Consider the following 10728-nt stretch of genomic DNA (forward strand, 5'->3'; position numbering starts at 1 on the left):
AAACTAAGGTCCCTGATGTTATTTTTTATTTCCTACTAAGGTCCCTGATGTTATTTTTTAATTCCTACTTCCCTAGTCGGATGCTCCGACGAGATATGTCTTACTTGTTTTATAAAATATTTTCAAACGCAACGCGGAAAATATGATATGAGAGCATATTTAATTACATATGATTTTTTGGATAGATTAGGTAAGACAGCCCCTGTCCTAGAAAACAATTATGCAGTTAAGCTGATATTTACTCGATGCCCGATAAGACCAATGAACACCTCCTGAATTTGGATATAATTGAATTACTGGCCTGGTTCAATCAGATAAAAATCAGTCACAGCCATTAAAACCGCACTGGCTCCTTAGAAATGTGCCTAGTGTTTCTTGGACTACCACAGAGTTTTGACTACTGGAGAAACGTAAAAAATGTTATTTGGCCTCTATTCAGCTTTGATAACAAGAAGTCTTGTTAAAGTGATAGTTCTTCTTCAATTTTGTGGACAATACGATGCACGAGACGAGACGAGACAATCTGAAGTGGCTCAAATTCTGCAAAAACTCAACTCTGTATTCGGAATAGAACTTAACCTCTTTATTAACATGGAGAGTACCGATGGAGAAGCAATGCCGTTACAGTTGGATACGCCCAAAATGCTAATTCAACTATCGAATAACAGCAATCCAGATTTTAAACTTCTTGGAAGATTTACCGAAAAAACGTTAATCATAGTTTACATACAGGCCTATCCACTCGACCCTCGGCTCATGAACTTTTTGCCACGCCTTTTGTGGGAGCTTCATGAACTTAACATTATTTTTATAACTAAGGAAGATCCCAGCAACTGGCAGAATGATCTCTACAGCTACTGCTTTTATAACGGATTCATCAATGTGCTTCTCATTCAGAAACTACGACCCGAGATTCTGTTATACAGCTACAATCCATATCCAACAATGCGCACATTGCGATTACCGCTGCTAGAGGACTACCTCAATAGGTGGCGCCAACTATTGAATCTTCAACAATATCCGGTGCGGACACTTTTATTCTCGGTTGAGCCCCGCATTTTTCAATACATAAATCGAAAAGGTGAGCGGATCCAAAGTGGCTACTTGTACAATGTGCTCAAGGAGTTTACGGACCGGCACAATTCTTCGATACAAATAGTGAAGGAAATTGACGTTGATGAATTGTACGATACTGGTATTTCTCTATATATAAACCGTAGCATTGATATTGTTTGTTATATCAAACACTCCCATTTAAACATTACATCCACTAAACCTCTCCATCTCGTTCCATTACGTTTAGCAGTGCCCCATAGCAAGCCAATTGCGAGCTATTTGTACTTTGTGCGCCCTTTCACTTGGACTCTGTGGCTTGCAGTGATTGCAGCTATTGGGTACGGAATGCTGATGCTTTATGGTAGTAACAGAAATAGACGCACAGAGATTGGCAAACATTTTCTAAGCAGTTGGTGCAATTTGCTGTTTATCTCACAACCAAGGATCATCTTTGCCAACTGGCAACAGGTTGTCATCCACTATATAATGCTCCTAAGTGGATTCATACTGACGAATTTCTATCTGGCATTGCTTTCAAGCATGCTAACATCGGGTTTGTTTGAGGAGGATTACAACACATTCCAGGATTTGGAACGTTCTCCTTACACATTGTTAACTGACAGTTATTATGCTAGTTTTATGAATGAGTCATCTTACATGCCAGAAATCATCAAGCAACGCATTAACGTAGCTGACTCGAATGTCCTTGAAACGGCACGTGTTACTATGAACACAAGCTACATGTATACTCGATATGAAGATCGCTTAGATGGCTTTCTATTTCAGCAGCACCTTCTGAAAGTTCCCCTCTTCAAGGTGATACCGAAAAGTCTTTGGGATGGCTTCATGTCCTTTCCAGTGGTCAACGGATTGCCCTACTTAAATATTATGAATACTTATCTAAGTCGTATATTTGAGCACGGCATTTTGTCGAAGATTAAGACCGATACATATCTCGACGCAATCGAGGGTGGCATTACGAAATTTATTGCAAGTGACGGGATTGAGCGGAAACCATTCTCTGTGGAATTTTATTACTATGCATTTGCATTATGGGGCGTAGGCCTAATACTAGCCTCACTCTGCTTTTTCCTGGAGTTACTGAGACATCGCATGACTAATCAAATTCAAATGTAATGTTAATGTTAATTATGTATTTAACACATACTAATAAACTTGGGCCTAATAACGGGGTCTGCGCTCAGCTATAGCTATAAAAGCAGTTCATGGTGTCTCAGGCCTACAGAGCTCCAATGGATTTGCTATACTTGAACACGCTGCAGAACTTGTCGTTGGTGCCGGGCCGCTTTGTCAGCCAGTGCATTGACCAGCTCAACGCTTTGTACAACATAGAACTGAATGTTTATGTTGAGTTCGGAAATAGATCTGTTTTCGATGATCTGTTGCCAGCCAGAGAGCAGTTTCTGCCAACACTGCGGGTAAGCAATGCGACGCTGCAGCTCGTACTAAGCGGGAACTACAGTGAGCGAGCCTTGACTATCATATTTCTGGAGGATGCGCATACCGACAGCATGGTCAGCTACCTCACATCCTGGCTCTGGCGTGCCCAGCAGCTGCAGGTATTCATCGTTTATCCAGGGGCAACGCCAGGCAAATTATTCCAGCTCTTTTCGCACTGCTGGCGTCAGGGCATGGTGCACATTTTGGTGGCGCTGCCGCATACTCAGGAGCTCCGAAGCTACATGCCGTACCCAAAACTTCGACTACTAGTCATGCAAAATACGCTGCAGTACTTTCATCGCACCCGTGGGTTGCTTTGGGACTTTCATGGCTTTCCGATAACTTGTGGAATCCTGCCCAGCAGCGCACCCCGGGCCTTTCTCTTTAAGGATCAGCACAATCGAACTGTGTATGCTGGCTATATGCTTCGCATGGTCCTGGACTTTATTCAGCACTATAAGGGCAGCATACGAACTCACATGATGGACTCCTTGAGAGAAGCAAATGAAGCGCTTAGCACCCGCCTTGTCGACTTTTTGCCATACCTGCTAGCAGAGACTCCGAACTTCACGAGCAGCGTTGTACTCTGGCACGAGAACAGCTATCTTATGGCGCCATCAGCCAGGCTGCTGCCCAGGTACATGTACCTTCTGAAGCCCTACACTTGGCACACTTGGATGACCTGTCTGGGCATGCTGAGCTACTGCAGCGGGGCGCTGTTTCTGCTTTCTCAAGGTCGCGTAACTTTGAGTGATGCATTTTTGCAAATTCTGCGACTTTTGCTTTTCTTGTCACCTGGTAGAGATCTGGCTGCTCCTCCAAGACCTCGCCGGCTTTTAGTTTACGTTATGATGATAATAGCTGGCCTCATGCTGACCAATCTTTACCTGGCGAAGCTCTCCAGCAATTTGGCGGCGGGCCTCTATGAAAAACAGCTGAACAGCTTCGACGATTTGGAGGGGACGGACTACAAACTGCCCCAAGAGGAAGTCGAGTATAAGTTCCTAATCAATCTGCCCGACCTGCATCCGCAGCTGGCCAAACGCCTCGTAGTCACACCGGAGCAACTGGTAGACAGATATCGACTCGAGCTGAACGTCAGCATGCTGCACAATGGCTTTGCGGATAGCATTGAGTTTGCCTTGTACCAGCAGAAGTTCTTGCGCGTTCCTCTATTCCACAAGCTACCGCAGATCATCTACCAACAGCCCTTTTTCATGCCCGCGGCCTACGGGCGACCCTACCTAAAGATCTTCAATTGGTATCTGCGGCGAATGTTCGAAGGTGGAATCTTGCTGAAGATGAAAAGCGATGGCTTCACCAATGGGATCCAGAGCGGACGTTTGCGATTTGTGAACCATGCTAAATATCAGGAGGTGCACTCCAATGATCTAGAGTACTACTATGCGGCAGCTGCTCTCTGGTTGATTGGTATATTGCTGGCCTCTTTGTGCTTTATCGTTGAGCGCTGGAGAAGCTAATTTCGGATCAAGGCGTAAGCAACACAAATTTGAAAAGCTTTGGCATTCTCGTTTTCAGAATATTTTTATTCACAAAATGTACTTTACTTTCTTATTATACTATGTCAATAAAATATTTTCATAGCCTGACCCACTGAAAATGGGAAATCAGGGTATAATGTTTCTGTGAAAAGTATGTAACAGGCAGACGGAATTATCGCAGACCCCATAATGTATATATATTCTTGATCAAGACGAGGAGCTGAGTCGATATAACCCTGTCCGTCCGTCCTTCCGTCCATATGAACGCTTAGATCACAGCTCTCCTAACATCATCACAATCATAGAAACTATCGACAGCATCGTAGCCGTCGATATAATTAGGTATCGATGGACTTATATCTATTCCCACTACTCTAATTAATTTTAAGACTTTAACGGGTATGATATTTTTATGCAACAAATATGACATTAGAATTCTCGTCCTCCACCTTGATCGGGTCCTCCAGAAGCAACATGATCATACAAATGCCTCATTTGCATCACCACCGGGCACACTTGTCGTCTCGGCTCTGACACCGGGCGGGCTGGCAATCACAAACTTCCAACTTGCAACTTCAGCTTGCAGCTGGCAGATTGCAGCTTTCAGTTTGGGGCTGCCTTCTCTGTGGGCGCTGAAGGTGTCTTCGGTTATTGGCAAACATTAATTATTTACTCGCGCTCGGCTCTCGACTCGGCTAACTTCTGTGTGCTGTGTTTGTTTTTGTTGCTTTTGCTGGGGCTTTGTTTATGCTGCTCGTTGTTGTTTTTGTGAAAGGCTCGGGGAAGTGATTCAAATGTTTATTTGGTGGTGTATCTTTGATTGCAGACTGGCTGCACACACACACACACACACACACAGATACAGAGACAGAGACAGGCCACAAACTTTGCGCAATGAATGTGCCCAGGCTCGGTCAGGCTATTCAGGTATCTCATTCGCTTGGTCTCTGTCTCTTCAAGACTTTGCTATTTATTTTTGGCCGAAATTGCACATTTTCCCATGCTGCTGTCGTTGCGGTAGCGTTAGCTGCTGTTAGCTATTAATGTTAGCTGTTAACTGTTTGTTGTTGTTGTTGCTGCTGTTGTTGTTGTTGCTGCTGCTGCTGCTGCTGCTGCTGCTGTTGCTGCTGTTGCTGCTGTTGCGTCTAATCAAGGAGCGGAGTCACAGCAGCAACAGCCTTAGCCTCAACGCTCTGGCCTGCTTGCCCGGCCGGGCTGTGCCGTGGCCGCCCACTGCCATTTGGACCCCGAGGCAGCCAAAACGATGAATATTGATTTAATTGAAAGTCATTGAGGCACACGTACTCATAGGCACAGAGACATAGAGACACAGAGACAGAGAATCAGAGACAGAGACACACGCGGCGTGCCGTTTTCCGTTTGGCGTGGCTCCAACTCCAATGGCGACGCTTCAACTCCAACGCCGATATCTCGCCGTGGGCCCTCCCACATGCCGCCAACATCATCCACATCCACGGGCAGAGCCAGAGCCAGAGCCAGAGCCACAGCCACGTCCACATTCATGCACAACGCCCAAACATTTGTTGCTGGCACATTGACACAGTTTCTATGCAACGGGCAGATGTGCCGCTCATTGCCGCTGCCCGCACCGCGCCGCGTCTCTGGCTGTGCCACCACGTTGCAAGTTTGTCGACATGTTTTTCTTTTGCTTGGCGACGCTGCTGCCAAATGTCAAGAGGTTAATACGTGAATTAACAGCAAATTTCTTTGACTTGTGTGTGCTTGCATGCTTGTTGTTGTTGTTGTTGCTGTTGTTCTTGTCGCTGTTGTTGCTGTTGTTTTTGCTGTTCGTGCAGCTGCTGGCGCTTTCATTGGAATGCGGGCGTTGCACAGTTTTGTTTTTGTTTTCTCTGCTTTACAGCCACAGCAGTCGAAAATGCATTAGGCTGGCCCAACCACACAACATGTGGCCGATTATGTTAAGCGATAGATCAGGCTGTGTTTTTCAAGATATTACATTAACATTTTTGATGCTTGATGCTTTCAGTATGCCCAAGCATTCGTTTATAAATCAAACGGAATTTCTCCAAGTTGAATACTTTGCATTTCTGATCAGCAAAAGAAAACAACAATTCTGAAATTTGTATTTTTGGAAATAGTTTCTGGTGTTACTGAAAATTTTATAAACTAAAATTACAACGCGAGCTAAATCACCCAACTCTATATCCTAATATCTATATTATGTATGTTTATATATGCTATCAAATGCGAAGAGGCCCTTTCTATGACGTTTAACAAGTCTAATACATAAATCTATATTTTAAATATGGGCAAACACAAAATTGATTAAATTTTATATTTAAGCTAAAATATGTATACTTGATACTGTATGAAAGATACATACATACATACTATGTATGGTTGGTGATTGATGTACATACGCTTTCACTGTACAGTACTAGTTGCTTCGATCGGGTTTAACATTTACTCTAATGTTAAAATTAATCCGAATCAATTACTTTGCATTGACTTCACAGATTCTTTGATGCACATTTGTATAACAGAATAAGCTTTACCTAGTGTTGTCCTTGCTGCATAGCCGAGTCACAAACCGTGCATCCTTGCAAGCTGCACAGCTTTGCCGGTAGATGGCGTGATAGGCAGGGAAGCACCTCTGCTTTGAAATGAATAATTTCATCGAATATAAAATACCATAAAAATAATTAAGTCAAATCATTGGGCATATCTATAGAATTTTTTTTTTTTAGTTTTATATTTACGATTATAATGCAGACTCCTTACTGATTTATATTGATAAGAATTATAAGAAATGTAAGCATTAAATAATTTAAGTTTCAAGGATACGCGTTTTATACCTAGCGATAGAGGAACATCGCTAAATAGACTAAGATTATAATTTTATTTAGTGTATGCATATCATTTAGAATATATGAATTCCACAATTGAATAAGTCTATCATATTTAAATTTAATAAAAAATAATCTTACAGCCCATTTTAACATGTAAGACTTAATTTTCAATTACACATTCCATGCGGCACGCTCGCTCGTTCGCTTGGGTCGCTAACCCACATAGATTACCAAAGTGCGATTAACAGTTACAAATATACAAAAAATACATACAAAATAGAGTCGTACGTCTATGCAAATTTCTGTGCGCAGTTGGCAGCAAGTGCATACAATTTATTAAATATATATAAACCTTTTATTGCGTCTATCAATATAGAGGGTATCCTACGTTTCTAACTGAATTTGTCGCACAACAAAATTACAATTGACTTTAGTCGAGCATAATTATTGTATTTGCTGTGAACTATTTCAGGATATAATATCGGCAGGGGTATTCTATGATTGGTAACAAAAAACTGATGTTGAAAGGGAATCTAAAGAATTGAAAAGGGATGTTAATTATGCTCACTCGTTACTATTTATAGGGTAACTGCCAGTCAGGCAGCTGGTACGACTCTAATCTAACTTGCTTAGCTCAGTTTTGTTCTGGCGCTAGATCCAAGCGCGCTGGACCGACCACGCCAACGAAGACAATCGCAAATAGATCAAAGAGAACTAAGCCTACGGAGCAACTGAGGCTGCCCACTGGGAAGTGAACAAGTGGACAACTGAAACTGGCACTAGATATGGCACTGGGCTTTGCACTCGGTCTGGCACTGGGTCTGGGTCTGCCACTGCCTCTGCCTCTGCCTCTGCGTCTGCGTGGGTCTCTGATTGTGTGCTGTTCGGGTCGGCTTGTCTGGCGATAGTGCAAGAATTCAATTGAATTCATTAACATTGCACGTGATAGTATCGCTCCACTTCTGTATGTATGATATTACTATATATACATATTAATTAAAGCTCTGGTTAAAAGTATAAGAACTTAATCAATATAGATAAAAAGTAAACAGAAATTTTAAAATGTTAATAAAAATTTGTAATACAATTTTGAGATTTTCTGGAATTTATATATATTAAAGAAAAAAATGTTTTCTAATCAGGCTATTCAATACCTGACACCCGTTTATGATCATTTTAAAATGTATAGGAATTCTCATGTAAATTCTGCTGTTGCTGTTGCTTCAATAAAATGCATTTTCATTGCCGTACTTAGACTTAATCTTGTGTGAAAAGTGGTTCGATCGCGATAAATCGACTGCAGTCAGCCAGGCAATAATATCAATACGAATTACAAAAACAACAACAGCAGCAGCAACAAAGCAAACATATTTGATCGAGTTTTGCATTTTAATTGATTCTTAATGGAAAACTTCTCTTATCACGATCGCGAATTTATGAAATGTTAATTATAAATTGCATTTTGAGATCTGTGCAAGTGCAGCCCCGTAATATGAGCTCATATTTTTGAAAGTTGTCAAATTGCGAGTTATCGCCCGTCGAAATTGCCCGCTAATTGAACAGTTTCGGGTATCGCAGTCAGCCGGCAGGTGGTCGTAGCTCATGCCAAGGCATTGCCCAATCCCCTGACGTATTGCAATTGCGATCTGAGTGGATAGTTCAAGAAAATCTGCTTCATATTTCTGCACATATTTTTGGCGCTACTAAGCGAATGATATATTTATTTGGCATTAATCTCATTTACATACAACGATATATTATTCTGCTGACTTGTGAAACAAAAGGAGTCTATTCGGTTTGCCCACTGCCTTGAAATTGATTTTCAATTATTATTGTGAATGCATTTTAATTTGTTATTCGTATCAGTATATATCTGCATTATAGGATCTACCAAAATTGTTTGCCCTATCAACATACTTTGTATGTAGATAGATTCATTACATTGCAGAATGAAATTCTCACCTCTGCACTACAGTCTATCTCTTTCTCCACATTGTAAGGCTGCACAGCTGAAAATGTTTTGGGCAAGTTTTCCCATTACAAGTTTTTATGTTTGCCAAGAATTTTTCATTAGCATGATCGCAATAAATTTAATTATATGGCTCGTATAAATGCCAGCTGTTGTTAGATTGCTGCGGAAAGCACTCCACTTGACTAAATTAAATATCATAATTTTGCTTTATAACATTTTAATGCACTTGGCTGAGATATATATTTTAAGTTGTCTATTTTATTAATGTGTCGTGCCTTGGCACCTCCTCCCGAGACAACTGCTCCACATGCAGCAGTTGTTTCGCTGCATGTTTGTCCATGCGTTGCAGCAGCTGTTGTTGTTGATGCTGTTGTCGTTGTTGTTGTTGTTGTTGTAGTTGTTGCTGTTGCTGTGTCGCTGCTTTGACGCCATTGTTGCTGTGCGACAGCCGCAAAGTCGGCGACAGCAACAAACAAAATGAATTTTCATACTTCCTTATTGCACGAAAAAATGTTTATATACCCTTTACCCATTCGAAATGAGTAAATCAGAGTATACTGGCTATTCCAAGACAGATGTCAGATGTTATATACATTTAATTTAACATTTTTTATGTAACCTTTTTTTCTTATACATAAGATGTTCCTTCTGTTGTCTGCAAACGGAATACATGCGTTCCAGCTCTCTCATGATGTCGCTCTCTCATACTCATACTCTGCCTCTCTCTCCTTCTTTAATTTTCCTGATGTAAAGCTTCCCATAAAATCTTTTCTTTAGAAGAGTATTGATTGGTCGGCGTGCCAGGTTTTTGTAGATTTTTTTTGCTATGCCGCCTGCCTAAGAGACCGAGACTTCATTTAATATACCCCATCTCTCAGGACTCTAGACGAGCTTGGTCGAGAGACGTGGACGGAGACGGAGCTCGACTGTCGCTGCGGCTGTGTCTACAGCGAGAGTTGCAATCGCAGACCATGCCCAGTGGCAACGGCGCATCCTTTTGGTCTGTGAAATCCGTTTTTGTCTCCAGCGCGCCGACTCTTGTTTTGGCCGTTAATATTAAAATGCATGTAAAAATGCAAACGTGGTAGGTGAGAATGGGAACGAGCGAGAGGGAGCTGCATGTGAGCCCAGAGCGTGTTGGCCAGGTGGCCGGGGGTGTAGCCGCTATAAGGAATTATGATACGTTTAATTACCAAGCATCCGAATGACGTGCAGCACGTGACTTGCAGACAGCGATTGCCCCCGCCCCTGCTCTCGCCTCCACCCCCGCCACCATAGGTCGTGCCACATTTTAGCTCGTTCATTAACAGCTGTCAGCTTTTGGCAGCACTTAGCTGCGCGTCGTGGTTCATGGCATTCCCGACGCTGCTGACGCGTTTTACAATTTGCACCTTTTTAATTAACGTGATTGCAGCGCTACTATCACACACACTCGTACACTCGCACACACACACACGGTGTTGAATGTTGATCTATGTATTACGTGCTGAATGCATCTCTCAAGGCGGTCCATGTGGCGGGAGTGGGTTAGAGATTGGTTTGCCTTGGTTGAGTCGGGAGGCAGAGCTACCTGCGCGCTTGGAGTCGTCTCTGTGTCTCAAGTGTGCACTTGCATCAGCCTCGACAGCATCGCCCAAAAAATCTACCTGACATCAGGCAGCAGCCACATCTCCAGCTCCTGGCGAAACAGAAGCCACAGCTGAACTGGGATTTGGCAGTTGGAGTTGGAGCTGAAGCTGTGGCTGAAGCTGGAGCTCGAGGCGTTGCTTTGTCTTTTGTATGAAGCGAAAGTCGTCGCGGCTTTTCGGCGCTTCGCTGCCTCATATTCCAGCTCAATGATGTCACACAATGTCACGTGCTGATTTGACAGCTGCTGCAGAGGCAGCTTTGGGTGGGCAAACTCTCG

The 10728-nt window shown here is 42.6% G+C and overlaps 2 protein-coding genes across 2 annotated transcripts; both read left to right on the plus strand.

The window, feature by feature from the left end:
• The first annotated feature begins 475 nt into the window (after positions 1-475).
• On the plus strand, positions 476-2200 carry LOC6583394. Its single transcript, XM_044010216.1, has one exon. It carries the CDS (start codon positions 592-594, stop codon positions 2191-2193), a length of 1602 nt encoding a protein of 533 aa, XP_043866151.1. The 5' UTR covers positions 476-591; the 3' UTR covers positions 2194-2200.
• Positions 2200-4127, plus strand: LOC6583395. Its single transcript, XM_002009029.3, has one exon. The coding sequence runs from the start codon at positions 2283-2285 to the stop codon at positions 3996-3998; it is 1716 nt and encodes a 571-aa protein (XP_002009065.3). The 5' UTR covers positions 2200-2282; the 3' UTR covers positions 3999-4127.
• The last annotated feature ends 6601 nt before the right edge of the window (positions 4128-10728 follow it).

This window comes from Drosophila mojavensis, unplaced genomic scaffold (genome assembly GCF_018153725.1).
Source record: "Drosophila mojavensis isolate 15081-1352.22 unplaced genomic scaffold, ASM1815372v1 contig_74, whole genome shotgun sequence".
NCBI lineage: Eukaryota > Metazoa > Arthropoda > Insecta > Diptera > Drosophilidae > Drosophila > Drosophila mojavensis.

Bases quoted from the DNA above. Each gene is read 5' to 3' on its own strand.
- LOC6583394 (XM_044010216.1), top strand. From the start codon at position 592: ATGGAGAGTACCGATGGAGAAGCAATGCCGTTACAGTTGGATACGCCC.
- LOC6583395 (XM_002009029.3), top strand. From the start codon at position 2,283: ATGGTGTCTCAGGCCTACAGAGCTCCAATGGATTTGCTATACTTGAAC.